The sequence below is a fragment of the Hemitrygon akajei genome, chromosome 2 (genome assembly GCF_048418815.1).
Source record: "Hemitrygon akajei chromosome 2, sHemAka1.3, whole genome shotgun sequence".
NCBI classification, from domain to species: Eukaryota; Metazoa; Chordata; class Chondrichthyes; order Myliobatiformes; family Dasyatidae; genus Hemitrygon; species Hemitrygon akajei.
In genome coordinates this window covers 183,236,746-183,252,135 of record NC_133125.1, presented here as the reverse complement: position 1 = coordinate 183,252,135, position 15,390 = coordinate 183,236,746, and the positions used below count along the sequence as shown (strand labels likewise).

At 45.7% G+C, this 15,390-nt stretch overlaps 1 protein-coding gene across 2 annotated transcripts in view; it reads right to left on the bottom strand.

Annotated features, from left to right (window-relative positions):
• Positions 1-13,144, bottom strand: part of LOC140719038 (uncharacterized) — a 167,297-nt gene extending 154,153 nt beyond the window's left edge. For both annotated transcript variants that reach the window (XM_073033394.1, XM_073033402.1), the window contains exon 1: positions 13,004-13,144. In XM_073033394.1, the coding sequence (XP_072889495.1) occupies positions 13,004-13,052 (49 nt within the window). In that variant the 5' untranslated portion in view covers positions 13,053-13,144. The remainder of the gene's footprint in view (positions 1-13,003) is intronic.
• Between the last annotated feature and the right edge of the window lie 2,246 nt (positions 13,145-15,390).

The following is a 15,390-nucleotide window of genomic DNA, read 5'->3' as shown; positions in this document are numbered from 1 at the left end:
TTCCTAGGACACATCATGCGAAAAGATGAATTAGAAAAACTCACGCTCTCCGGAAAGGTCGAGGAGAGCAAACCTAGAGGAAGACCTCGGCTTATGTACATCGAAAGCCTAGCCAGGTGGCTACATATCGAGGAAATGGAAGTCATTCAAAGAACGAGGGATAGATCTATATGGAAAACCATGTTCACCACATCCACATCGGATATGGTAGCTAGACAGACAGAATGGTTAGTGACTGGAGTACATCACAGAATCGTTTTTTTTTATACTCCTGCTCAGCTTCTCAGGTCTCCTTCTGCCAGTCTCTTAAATTTAAATTATCTCCCTAAAAGGTAGAAGGCAGGTCAGCTTTTTTGAACTATGCACCTAAACTGTAAAATTCAATATCTAAAATTGTAAGGGATGCAGACCCAGCTGACACTCTTAAACACCAACTCAAAACCTGTTTATTTTACCTTCTTTTTAACTGACGTCTGTCTTTCATTTTCATGTTTATTTTTTAAATGTTTTAAATTTTATTTTCATATTTGTACTTTTGTCCCACTGTAAAGCATTTTGAACTACATAATCACTTTGAAAAGTGATATATAAAGTTATATTATTATAATTGAGTGGTCCTACCCTGTCTCTAGCTGTCCTCCCACTAGTGATGAATACCCTGGGACGTCAAACCCCAAAACACAAGAGTTTGAGACTTCACTGCTCCATAATCCTGTGGCTCTGACATTAAACCCGGAGCAATTGGGGACGGTATCACGGACACCAACCTCTGACTCAGCCCGGATTTCAGAAGGACGAGGTTCTCCACCAGATGTTTCTGCTCCTCCCCACGTCGTCAGAGACTCCAGACTGTCGAGGACATTTCCGTTGTGTCCCAGAGCTCTGACATGATTTGGGGACCGCGGTTGGAAGGAATATCGGATGGGGTGCCCAACCCAGCGACCCTGGTGTTAACGAATTCCAGAGCCATGTCGGCGGCTGTCGTCGACACTGGAGGGACAACCTCTGGCCGCCTGGTGGGTCGGTCCACCATGGTAAGGAGATGTGTGAAACCGCGGAGGTGGGGAGAGGACCAACCAGGTCCACATTGACTTGGTCAAACTATCGCTCAGCGACCTCGAAAGGTCCCGATGGTGCCCGAACGTGACACAACAGAGACAGGACTCCAGACTGGTACTAAGGCCATGCCACACAATTTGTAAAGCAACCCATTTCCATGAAGCCCCCGACCTGCAGCAACACTCCCCGACCCACCAAACCAGCCCCAAGGCGCCGACTGACCGACAGCGCCCCGGAGCATGCGCACTGGCAATTTACTGGCGGTGCCGCTTTTCCTTCAGGAGCCATTTTGGCCCCAGGTGGCGCTGAGCCGGGAGTATCTCTGCTGTGAGTCCGTGAACTGTGTCCGTGACTCTGCTCCCCGAGTCCGTGTGAACCGTGTCCGCGTCTCCGTTCCCGAGTCCGTGTGAACTGTGTCCGCGTCTCCGTTCCCGCGTCCGTGTGAACCGTGTCCGCGTCTCTACTCCCCGAATCCGTGTGAACCGTGTCCGCGTCTCCGTTCCCGCGTCCGTGTGAACCGTGTCCGCGTCTCTGCTCCCCGAATCCGTGTGAACCGTGTCCGCGTCTTTGTTCCCGAGTCCGTGTGAACCGTGTCCGCGTCTCCGTTCCCGAGTCCGTGTGAACCATGTCCGCGTCTCCGTTCCCGAGTCCGTGTGAACCGTGTCCGCGTCTCTGTTCCCGAGTCCGTGTGAACCGTGTCCGTGACTCTGTTCCCGAGTCCGTGTGAACCGTGTCCGTGACTCTGCTCCCCGAGTCCGTGTGAACCGTGTCCGCGTCTCTGTTCCCGAGTCCGTGTGAACCGTGTCCGTGACTCTGTTCCCGAGTCCGTGTGAACCGTGTCCGCGTCTCTGTTCCCGAGTCCGTGTGAACCGTGTCCGCGTCTCCGCTCCCCGAGTCCGTGTGAACCGTGTCCGCGTCTCCGTTCCCCGTATCCGTGTGAACCGTGTCCGTGACTCTGCTCCCCGAGTCCGTGTGAACCGTGTCCGCGTCTCCGCTCCCCGAGTCCGTGTGAACCGTGTCCGCGTCTCCGTTCCCCGTATCCGTGTGAACCGTGTCCGCGTCTCTGTTCCCGAGTCCGTGTGAACCGTGTCCGCGTCTCCGTTCCCCGTATCCGTGTGAACCGTGTCCGCGTCTCCGTTCCCCGTATCCGTGTGAACCGTGTCCGCGTCTCTGTTCCCGTATCCGTGTGAACCGTGTCCGCGTCTCCGTTCCCCGTATCCGTGTGAACCGTGTCCGCGTCTCCGTTCCCCGTATCCGTGTGAACCGTGTCCGCGTCTCCGTTCCCCGTATCCGTGTGAACCGTGTCCGCGTCTCTGTTCCCGAGTCCGTGTGAACCGTGTCCGCGTCTCCGCTCCCCGAGTCCGTGTGAACCGTGTCCGCGTCTCCGTTCCCCGTATCCGTGTGAACCGTGTCCGCGTCTCTGTTCCCGTATCCGTGTGAACCGTGTCCGCGTCTCCGTTCCCCGTATCCGTGTGAACCGTGTCCGTGACTCTGCTCCCCGAGTCCGTGTGAACCGTGTCCGCGTCTCTGTTCCCGAGTCCGTGTGAACCGTGTCCGCGTCTCCGTTCCCCGAGTCCGTGTGAACCGTGTCCGCGTCTCGTTCCCGAGTCCGTGTGAACCGTGTCCGCGTCTCTGCTCCCCGAGTCCGTGTGAACCGTGTCCGCGTCTCCGTTCCCCGTATCCGTGTGAACCGTGTCCGTGACTCTGCTCCCCGAGTCCGTGTGAACCGTGTCCGCGTCTCCGCTCCCCGAGTCCGTGTGAACCGTGTCCGCGTCTCCGTTCCCCGTATCCGTGTGAACCGCGTCCGTGACTCTGCTCCCCGAGTCCGTGTGAACCGTGTCCGCGTCTCGTTCCCGAGTCCGTGTGAACCGTGTCCGCGTCTCCGTTCCCCGTATCCGTGTGAACCGTGTCCGTGACTCTGCTCCCCGAGTCCGTGTGAACCGTGTCCGCGTCTCCGTTCCCCGTTCCCCGAGTCCGTATGAACCGTGTCCGCGTCTCCGTTCCCCGTTCCCCGAGTCCGTGTGAACCATGTCCGCGTCTCCGTTCCCCGAGTCCGTATGAACCATGTCCGCGTCTCCGTTCCCGAGTCCGTGTGAACCGTGTCCGCGTCTCCGTTCCCGAGTCCGTGTGAACCGTGTCCGCGTCTCCGTTCCCGAGTCCGTGTGAACCGTGTCCGCCTCTCCGTTCCCGAGTCCGTGTGAACCGTGTCCGCGTCTCCGTTCCCGAGTCCGTGTGAACCGTGTCCGCGTCTCTACTCCGCGAGTCCGTGTGAACTGTGTCCGCGTCTCCGTTCCCGAGTCTGTGTGAACTGTGTCCCCATCTCCGTTCCCGAGTCTGTGTGAACCCTGAACCGTATCCGTGTGAATCATACCCACACCCCAGACCCTTGCCTTTCAAGTTAAACACAACAAGCGCAAAACGGAAAAGGGAGTGACAATATGTCCGAGCGGGAGCCGAAAATCCCAGTCTATTGAGGGACCCTTCCAGAGTCTGAGGTGTCCGGGCGTGGTGGACGTGCCTCTCTTCCAAAGGAGGTGTAAGGTGTTACTGCCCTCCACTAGCCTGCAGAACGCAGGTCACCCCTTGGGCAAGGAGGAGCACATACTTAGTGTCCCTCACCCCCCAAACCAACCAGGCTCACTGCTCACGGAAGCAGGTGGTGGATGGTCCTATGAGCAGATGGTACATATCACAAGTCCTGGTTATGCGACCACAAACACCAGACAGACAATCTCTGAAGTGTATTCATAATGGCTGGGGTCACCCATCTTGTAAAGACACTGCCCAGAATTCTGTAGAAGAATTTGCCAAGCGTAATCATCATGGTCAGGTAGATTATGATTTCCCACATCACACAACATAATGATGATGATGATAATCCAAAATTATGACCGGTATAGATGAGGTTAATGTAAGCTAGCTTTTTCCAGAAAGGTTGGGTGAGATGAGATCTTAGGTTGGGTGAAATGAGATCTTAGATTGGGTGTTGTGTAATTACCCAGGTTTTATTTGGGAGCTTAATGTAAAGGAACCCTTAGGAGACAGCGATAGCTCACATGTATCAGTATTGCAATGGAATAAAAGGAATTACAGAGGCATGAGAGAGGAGCTTGCCCAGTTTGATTGGGCAACGATACAGGCGGGGATGACGGCAGAGCAGAGATGGCTGAAGTCTCTGGGAATATCCCACAGAGGGAAGAGTTCTCAAATAGCAGTGGTAGAGCAACAATGGCTGACAGGGGACGTTCAGGACTGCACAAAAACCAAACAAAGGGCATATAAGGTAGCAAAAATGAGCGGAAAGTTGGATGATTGGGAAACTTTTAAAATCCAACAAGAGTCAACTAAAAAGCTATAAGATGGGAAAAGATGAAATATAAAGGCAGACTAGCCAATAATATAAAGCAGGATACCAATTTTTTTCCAGTTATATAAAAAATAAAAAGGAGGAGAGAGTTGATATTGGACCACTGGAAAATCATGCTGGAGAGGTAGTATGGTTGACAAAGAAATGGCAGATGAACGTAATGGGTAATTAAGTGACTTCACTGTGGAAGACACTAGCAGTGTCCCAGAGATCCGTGAGTGTCACTGCTATTACAAAGGAAAAAAAATTGAATTTACTTTATTTCTTACATCCTTCACATACATGAGGAGTAAAAATTTTTATGTTACGTCTTCATCTAAATGTGCAATGTGTAATCATAGTAATTTATAATAAATAGAACAGTCAGTGTAACATAGAATACACTCAGATCAGTGTGAGTTCATCAGTCTGATGCCTGGTGGGAGAAGTTGTCCTGGATCCTGTTGGTCCCAGTTTATATGTTGTTGTACTGATTCCCAGATGGTAGCAGCTGGAATAGATTGTGGTTGGGATGGCTTGGGTCCCAGTAATCCTACAGGCCCATTTTACACACTTGTCCTTGTAAATGTCCTGAATCATGGGAAGTTCACAACCACAGATGCTCTGGGCTGTCCGCACTACTCTCTGCAGAGTCCTACGATTAAGGGAGGTACAGTTCCCATAGAAGGCAGTGATGCAGCCAGTCAGGATGCCCTCAGTTGTGCCCCTATAGAAAGTTTTTAGGATTTGGGGGCCATACCAAACTTCCTCAACCATCTGAGGTGAAAGAGGCGCTGTTGTGCCATTTTCACCACACAGCTGATGTGCTAAGAGGACTTAATATGGATAAGTCACCTTGACCAGATGGACTACATCCCAGAGCCCTGAGAGTGCTTGCTGAAGAGATAACAGATGCATCAGTCATGCTCTTTCAAGAATCAGATGATCTGGCATGGTCCTGGAGGGCTAGGAGATTGCAAATGTCACTCCACTCTTTTACAAGGGAGGAAGGCAAAAGAAAGGAAATTATAGGTCCGTTAGCCTAACCTCAGTGGTTTGGAAAGTGTTGTTATTAACGAGGAAGTTTCACATTGTTAATGATTTAAATAATGAAATTGATGGCTTTATGGCAAAGTTTGTGGATGATACGAAGATAGGTGGAGGGGTAGGTAGTGCTGAGGAAACAATGCAATTGCAACAGGCTTAGACAAACTGGAAGAAAAGTGGCAGATGAAGTACAGTGTTGGGAAATGTATGATAATACATTTTGGTAAAAGGAATAATTGTGTGGACTATTATCTAAATGGGGAGAATGTTCAAACATCTGAGGTGCAGAGGGAGTCCTTGTGCAAGTCTCCTCAAAGGTTAAATTACAGGTTAAGACTGTGGTAGAGAAGGCAAATGCAATGTTTGCATTTATTTTGAGGGGAATAGAAAAGAAAGCAAGGAGATAAAACACTAGTCTGGCCACAATTGGAGTATTCTCATCAGTTTTGGGCCACATGTCTCAGAAAAGGATGTGTTGTCATTGGAGATAGTCCAGAGAGAGTACACAAAGATAACTCTGGGAATGAAGGTGTTAACAAGTGAAGAGCATTTGGCAGCTTTGGGCCTGAACTCACTGGAATTTAGAAGAATGTGATGGGATGTCATTGAAACCTATCAAATGTTGAAAGGACTAGATAGGGTGGACGTGGAGAGGATGTTTCCTATGGTGGGGGTATCTAGAATTAGAGCCCACAGCCTCAAAATTGAGGTGCAACCTTTTAGAACAGAGGTAAGGAGGAATTTTTTTAGCCCGCGAGTAGTAAATCTGTGGTTACTCTGCCACAGTCTGCAATGCAGGCTGTCCATGGGTATATTTAAGGTGGCAGTTGATAGTTTCCTGATTGGTCAGGGCATCAAAGGATATGGCGAGAAGTCAGGTGTATGGAGTTGAGTGGGATCTGGGATCAGCCATGATGAATAGCAGATGAAAATTGATGGGCTGAATGGTCTAATTCTGCTCCTATATCTTAGTGTTTTATCAGGTTCATATGTTAAGACTGAAAGGTGAACTATTTAAGGGGAACTTTTCTACTCAGAGGGTAGTGTGAGTGAATGAGCTGTCAATGGAAGTGGTAGATGTGGGTTTGATGCAGTATTCACTGGAAGTTTGGATAAGCACATGGTCAATGGAGTATGAAAGGCTAAGGTTCATGCAAGAGTGAGTAAAACTAGGCAGAATAACAATACAGCACAGACTAGATGGGTTGAAGGACCTGTTTCTGTGCTATAGTACTCTATCACTCTGAACTATCACCCAATTAAACTGATAAAGTCCCATGAATCAGCCAATGATCCATGAGTTTAAACAAAGGATAATGAAGACAGTGGGGCAACAGTTAGTGCTGTACCTCATTTGAGGGACCTGAGATTGATACGGATCATTGATGCTGTCCGTGTGGAGTCTGCACATTCTTTCTGTGATCGTGTAGGTTTCCCTGGGTGTTTTGATTTCCTCCCATATTGTAGATAATTGACTCTGTAAATAGACCCTAGTGTAGGTAATTAGCAAAAGGTTCAAATGGGAGTTGATGGAGTGTGTGAGAGGATTTAAGTTACAGGGAAAATGTGTCGTAGTATGGAAATGATGGAATTGCTTTATCATGAACCTGATGGACTGAATGGCCTCCTTCATAGTTGAAATGTTCGGCAGAAGAGGGAGCTTAAACCTTTATAGGATTCCTGGGTGACGGGGTTGGTGTTCACTCACTGACAATCTGCAACCCCTCATAGGCACCAGTTTTATACCAATGATCCAGACCAGATGGGATTCCGGCAACCTGTGGCTAAGTAGGCAACACATTCAGCTCTTGGTCAGAGTGTTGTGGGTTCGAGTCCCACTCCAGAGATTTGAGCAGGAAGCCCAGGGCGAGTGGCTCTGTCCAACCTTTCAAGTGGCTGATTAACAAGAAAATGGGAGGAGTAGGCCACTCGGCCCTGAAACCTGACCCTGGTGTCAAATATGATTACAGATGATGTGTCTCGGATCTCTTCTTTGACAGTTTTGCAGAGTGCTAAATTCTCTCATTTTTCAAAAATTATTTACTGCGTTTTTGAATGCCCCAGTGATCCAGTCTCCACTTATCTCTCTATCAATCACAGTGGGAAATTTCATCATCATGAACATTCACAAACCCTGCTGATGAAGTGCTGAGACAAGAAGATAGGAGTAAGATTCAACCACCAGGCCACACAAGCCTGCATCAATATTCAATATTGTCATACCCTCAGGGTATGCAGTGTATATTTTCCCCACAGCATTCAGAGGCACAAGCAGTCTTTCAGGTGATCAGTGATTCACTTGCACCTCCCCCAATCGAGTGACTGCATTCAGCGCTCGACACTGGGAAAATCAAAAGCACATTGTGTGATCCCTTTAGGATCCCTGGTGTTCAGTCCACAGAGAGCAGCCATTCTCTATTGCCTGCCACTTCAGTACTTCATCCACTTTCACCTCAATGTCTACAGCCTCCTGCCCTGTTACAATGAGTCAACAGTGTTACACAGTGCAACCTTCCGGACTCAATATTGAATACCCCAACGTTTGATAACTTGTTCCTGACTGTATCAGAACCGGCCATTTCTACCAGTCATCCATCTATGATTTGGCCCTGTTTTTCCTCTCTCCATTGGAACAGCCTGGTTAGGTGGTCATGATATGCCTTAGCCCTGTGATTCTCTGTTTTTATACTTTTCCAAATGGTTCACATCCTTTGTCACAAATTCCAACATTTTCCTTCTACTGTTGTCAACACCTCTATCATTTCCTGCTTTCTGTCTCCCTCCTTTCTTAGTGTGTTCACATTTGCCACCCTCCAATCCACAGGAGCCATCCAGAATTCATGGAAGTCTGGAAAACCAGAAACACAATCCACCTTTTTTATAGTTACCTTTTTCAAACTATTGAATTTAGGTCAAGTCTTAGGAATGATCACATTTCAATCCCATTAGTTCTGTCAGTACCAGTTCTTTACAGTGACTGCTATTTCTACATTTACAGTCTGTTTTTATTTATTAATACTAATTCCATTCAGTTATTCACTCCCTTAGCTCTTGTAATCTCTGTGAGGTTTGACAGAAATGCTTTAAGCTCATAAGCAATCTTGTCTATATTACAAAAATTCATCCTCCAAACTGGCCCATCTCCAGACTTTGCCGATCTAAAGCTAATACAATTTGCCTGTGTTTGGCCCATTAACCTTAAACTTCTAACATTCTGAACCAAAAAGGTGATCCAGGCTTCGTCAGAGATGGAGTACAAAACTCCCAAGGCTTCTGGCCTACAGCGTTCTTTATAATTGATACGTGTTACCAATACCCAAAGGGTTTGTTTATTTGTTTATTTATTTACTTACTTATTAAGATACAGCGTGGAATTGGCACTTCGAGACACGCCACCCAGCAATCCCCTAATTTAATCCTAGTCTAAACATGGGAGAATTTACAATGACCAATTAAGCTACCAACCAGCACATCTTTGGACTGTGGGAGGAAACCGGTGGCCCCAGGAGAAACTCACATAGTCATGGGTAGAACATACAAACTCCCTACAGGCAGTGGCAGGAATTGAACAGGGTTGCCTGTACTGTAAAACGTTGTGCTAACCACTACACTACCATGCCACCCCAAGCTATATGCTATATGTCATTTCATCTTCAGCCTTTGGTAGAATTGATGCATATTATTATCACTAATTTTATTTGCCCATTCTATATCGAAAGACCCAATTTCACTGTAACACTTTAACAGGTACTGTGCCTCTAGTTTCAGAATAACAGGCATTAGGTTAACTCCTGATAGGAGATGCTTATCCTATCACCAATGGCTAAATACTGTATATTGCATCTAGATTCTAAACATGTGAGATTCTGCAGATGCTGGAAGTCCTGATCAATACACATAAAATGATAGAGGAACTCAACAAGTCAGGCAGCATCTCTGGAGAGGAATGAACTATCGACATTTTGGGCTGAGAACTCCAATCGGGGATGGAAAGGAAGGAGGAAAAATCCAGAAGAAGAAGGTGGGTGAAGGGAAAGCATACAAGCTAACAGGTGATATGTGAAGGCAGGTGATGGGGAAGCAAGGTGGGTGGAGGAGGCAGGATGAAATGAGAAGATGGGAGGTGACAGGTGGAAATGGTAAAGGGCTGAAGAAGAAGGAATCTGACAGGAGAGGAGAGTGGATCAGGGGAGAAAGGGAAGGAGGAGGGGCACCAGAGGGAGGCTGTTGGTGAAGAGAAGGGGCTGGAATGATGAATGGAAAGAAAAAGAAGGTGGCAGGAGGAAAAATTAACAGATATTATAGGAATCGATACTTATGCCCCCATGTTGGATGCTGCCTAGACAGAATATGATGACCTAAGAGTGGCTTCATAATGGCAGTAGAGGAGGCCTTGAACTGACATTTCAGAATGATAATGGGGAGTGAAATTAAATGCTTGACCACCCAGAATTCCTACAAGTTGTGGACAGAACATATATATTCCTTGCAGGTAGAAGAATTAGGCATTTCAAGGAAAATGTTAAGATGTTTCCTCTAGTGACAGAATATCAAATGGAGTGACACTGACTTAAAACTGAGGTACACAGGAATTTCTTCTCAGAGAAGGTAGACACTCTCTGGAATACTCGACCCCGGAGGGTAATGGAGACTCTGCCTTTTAAAGAGGAAACAGATCATTTTCTGAATGATCAGGGAATTGAAGAATCTACAAAATGTCAGATTAAGCCAGAGGCCTATCAGCCATGGTCAGGTTAAATGACAGAAAGTTTCACGGGCTGGATGGCCAACTACAGTTCCTATTTTTTTTCCCTGTCCTTGACAGCTCCTGTTTTCTCATGTCCTTATCAATGCTTTCTGCCATTTGCTGTTTCATATCTTCACCCACACTCTGAGCTCCCACCCACTCGATCATCGACTGTGCATGTATCTCTGTGTATGGCTGCAATAAAAAACTTACTTGCAATAGCACCACAGGTACTTAATATAAGCAGTATTCACAAGGAGAAAATATATTAAACATATACATCATTTTTACAAGAAAGAACACAATTAGAACAAACAAACATGAAAATTATTTTAAAAAAATAAAGTCAGCCCCAAAACCTTTTTGTTAATATTGAGGGTTTGTTGTTTTGCTCGGGGGGTGGGGTGTAGGGTTTGCAAGGTCACAAAGTACGCTGTACATTCATTAACTGATAGAGTAAGGAGGGTAATTACAGGTTAAAGATTAAATTTCAAAGTAAATTTATTATAAACATTTGTGCCTTACGGTTCAATTCCTTGCAAGCATTCACAGTAGAATAAAGAAATACAACAGAATTAATGAAAATCTACAAACAAACCAACACTGGCAAGCAACCAACATGCAAAAGGAGACAAGTGGTGCAAATTCATTCAATCAATTAATTGATGAATTGACCAACAGATAAATAAATGATTCAAGCAATCAATTAATCTGAGCTGAATCCTTCAGGAAACTGCTATGGATGGTCCCAAGCTTGGCCTGGGAATGGAGGGACTTGGCATAGGGCCAGCAGCCCCATCCCATTAAAAAACTCAGAGCTACAGAAACTGCAACAAAAGCTCCAAAGACCTCATCCCTGGGAGAGAAAAAATCTTTGCCATGAGGACAAATGATAGGCTACATCTGGGGATTACTTGAAAGACTGGCCTAGGACGGAGGACTTTGGTAAGCTGCTGTTGGTGGTCTACGCCCCAGTAGGGGTGATGGGCTTAAGCCAAGCAGCTAAGACTCTTTCAGGAGATAACAAAATTGCTAGCATGTTTAAAAGGTTCAAAAGTACATTTTTTTAAAGAGAGATCATAGGCGGCACATTTCAGCAATAGCAGTTCAGAAGTAGAAATAGTAGTTTTGTGAGTTGCCAGCAAAACATCACCGTAAGGATAAAGGATGGAGCGTGTACCAAGGAGAAGGATGAGGAGGACAGCAAGATCAGTGTGGAGTGAGCTAATATACCAGGGCATTTTCAGATAAAGTAAAAAGTGGTACTGGGTCTCTTGAAGAACATTAAGGTTGATAAGTCCCCATGGTTTGATGTGATGTACCCATAACCTGGAGTCAGGCAACATCTCTGGAGGGAAATAGACAGTAGACATTTCAGGTTGAGACCCTTGATTAGGAGTGGAAAGAAAGTGGGCAGAGTGCAGCTTTAAAATGTGGAATGGGAGGGGTGGAACAAAATCTGGTAGGTGAGAGGTAGATCCAGGTATGGAGGGAGTGATCAGCAGGTAAAGGAGGATGAAAAGTGGGAATGATGTAAGAAGCAGGGAGGTGATAGGTTGAACTGAGCAAAGGATGAAGAATCCGATTGGACAGGACAGAATCAATGGAAGGAGGTGAGGAGGGAAATGAGATGGAGGAATGTGTGGGTGATAGACAGATGGAGAGGGTGGGAAGGAAAATGAGAGAGTGTGATGGGGCTGGTGGGTGAGGTAGTGGGGCAGTGGGGTAGTGGCCACATGCTAGAAAAATCAGTATTTATGCTATCAGGCTGGAGAGTCATAATAACATTCAGGCAGCAAAATCAATACAGTTGGATCTAAACAAAATCCAGATGTGGGCAGATAAATGGCAGATGAAAATTAGTGTAAATAGATGTAAAATATTACACATGGGGAGGGGAAATGTTTGATATAAATGTGCAATGGGGGGGTGTTGAGTTAGAAAGTGCACTGTATGAGAGTATTTGGGCATCCTGGTAGACTCATCACTGTGAACATCTAGACAATGCACAGAAGTGATTATGAAGACTTATAGAACGTTGGCCTATATAATGCGCTCAGTGGAGTTCAAGTCTACAGACGTTCTCCTTTAGCTGTATAATGTGCTTATGAGGCCACACCTTGGGAACAGTGTACAATTTTAGTCTCCATATACTGTGAGGAATGTGAAGGCACAGAAGAGAGTTTATGGATGGGCAACAAGACTCGTTCCAGGTCTGCAGGGTATGAGCTATGAAGAAAGATTGAAGGAACTAAATCTTTTTAGCCTAAGATGACATAGAATGAGAGGAGACATGATAGAAGTGTTCAAAATCATTAAGGATGTAAGTAAGGTGGATGCCAGCTGCTACTTTAAAATTAATACATCAGTGAGGACTAGGTGGAGACTGGTTACAGGAAGATTTCAGACTAACATCAGAAAGCATTTCTTTATACAGCGAGTTGTAGACACATGGAGTTGTGTAGTTGACAGTAGTGCCTTAGAGACTTTCAAATCTAAACTCGATGGTTAAACACACAGTGTGAATAGGAATTTGTCAAGTGGGCCGAATGGCCTGTTCTTGTGGAAAAACTTTCCAATGCTCTAATAATAAGAGGTGTTGTACCTCTGATCTGTGTCTAGCCTTCACATGACAGTACAGGAGGAGGCTGCGTGGATAGTCTGTTGAGGAGATGATGGCGCGTGCCATTTTGTCCCAGGGTGGGGCTGTGGTTTTAAGTGCCAAGATGGGGATGTCCCACCTGGATGTCTGTGTAAACCATTCCTGTTTCCTGACTGAGTGTCTGTGTAAGATATCTCCTTACCTTTCGTGAGAAACACTCCCAGAGTGAAGAGAAGAGCGAGCAGCAACATGTCCAAGCACCGAGCAGGAGCCAAATTTCCAGTCAATTCAGAGAAGTTTCCAGAGTCTCACATTTCTTGACTTTGGACTCTGAGCACTGAGACTGAGGGATGTGTGGAGAGTAAAACTAACAGCAGTCACCAACCATGAACCTTGAACATTGAACCAGGGAGTGGTTCAGCTACCTATGAAAATGAAAGGAAGGTAGACTCTCAAACAAGAGAAAATTTGCAGTTCAGGCAAAACACACAAAATGCTGGGGGAACTCAGCAGGCCAGGCAGCATCTATGGAAAAGAATAAAGACAAGACTTCTGGTTGAGACCCTTCACCAGGACTGGAAAAACAAAGCTGAGGAGTAGATTAAAAAGGTGGGGGGAGGAGAGGGAGAAACACAAGATAATAGGTGAAACCAGGAGGGGGAGGGGTGAAGAGCTGGGAAGTTGATTGGTGAAAGAGATACAGGGCTGGAGAAGGGGGAAATCTAATAGGAGTGGACAGAAGACCATGGAAGAAATAAAGGGGAGAGGAGCACCAGAGGGAGGCGATGGGCAGGCATGGAGATAAGGTGAGAGAAGGAAAAGGGGATGGGGAATAGTGAAGAGCGAGGAGGGCCATTATCAGAAGTTTGAGAAATTGATGTTCATGCCATCAAGTTGCAGGCTATCCAGACGGAATATAAGGTGTTGTTCCTCCAACCTGAGTGTGGCCTCATTGCGACAGTAGAGGAGGCCATGGATTGACATACCTGAATGTGAATGGGGAACTAAAATGGGTGGCCACTGGGAGATCCCACGTCTGCTGGCAGACGGAGCACAGCTGCTCGGTGAAGCTATCTCCCAATCTACGTCAGGTCTCGTCGATATCCAGGAGACTCGGTCTGATCATGGAAATGAACAATGCATTGAGAAACAAGGGTAGGTTATGCCATCTGTATCTGCTGTGTCAGCCCACAAGGTCATAACTGATGTTCTGATCATCCTCACATGAAACTGGTAAATTAGTTTATTATTGTCACAAATAAAGTGAAGAACTTGTTACATATAATGTTCATACAATAAAAAAGTAATGGTTTCTAGAGTAATTGTGATCAGCATGGGAAAAAAAGAGAATTCTTTATCATTGGGATGTAGAAACCTCCAAATTTCTAAAATTCCCATGTCAACTAAGAAGAAATTAATAAAAGTAGGAGAATTATTTGGAGGTACCTGACTGGGCGCAGACCTATCCAACATAGGATTCAAACAACAATTAAAATCTCTGTCCATTACTAACCTATATTCATTTAAATTGGGAAGTGATATACATTTGTAAATAGATGCCTAAAGAATTCAGGATCATCTGTATTAGGTGCATAAACATTAGCCAAAACTACTTTTTGGTTATAACGTAAACCAGTAATTAATAGAAATCTACCATATGGATCTGAAATTATGTCATAATCAACGAATGAGATCGAAGGGTCTATAAAAATGTGGTTGACCTACAAACGTTTGTATTTATTAATTCATTAATCCAATTATCAATGTCTTCCATTTTGTGAGTTTTATCAAATGCTTTCTGCAAGTCCAGATACACAATCTGATCTTTCATGAACTATTACATTGGACTAAAGCATGTAGTTGTCCCAGAAAAAAACAGCCTACAATGTACTGACAGATACCAAGTTTAGCATTTTCATGTAAATAAATAATATCTTTGCACTTACCTTTAAATACAATCCAGCAAATGAAAGTAATGAAAATGCAGACAAGAGACACAACGTTACAAATATTCAGGGACCACCTCCAGCGTTTGTCTCCTAGATTCCATGTGGAGAAATGAACAACATTAAAGCTGTATGGAAACTGAAATAACAGATCGACACAAATGATTCAACACAGGACTAACAAACAAAGTGCTGCAGGTTATGGAAATGGACCTCAGTTGGTCAGGTTGGTATCGAGCCTCCTCAGTGTGATGCAACCCAACCATCTCACAGATGGGTCAGACGTCAGGGCACGGGGATGAAGAAGCTACGGTGAGCTCAATGACATGGGCAGGTGTAGAGACACTGGGAGAGATAAAACTAGCTTGTTGTTGCTTCCAGAAACACATTTGATAACCTGGGGTTTTCCCAATCTGCAGTCCAGTCTGATGTGCATGGCACTACACTGATGTTTCTTTATGTACACATCCAGCAAATGAAGTAAGAATCCATTGTCAATGATCAATTGTAATTGTCTTGACAAAAACCAATCGCAGCCTTGGGAGTGAAACTACATTGTTATTCTGTGTATACTATTCAGAAGCTGAATATCACTACACTGGGACGCTCACCAGCATGAGCCAGCATTGTGATTCAAAGTGAA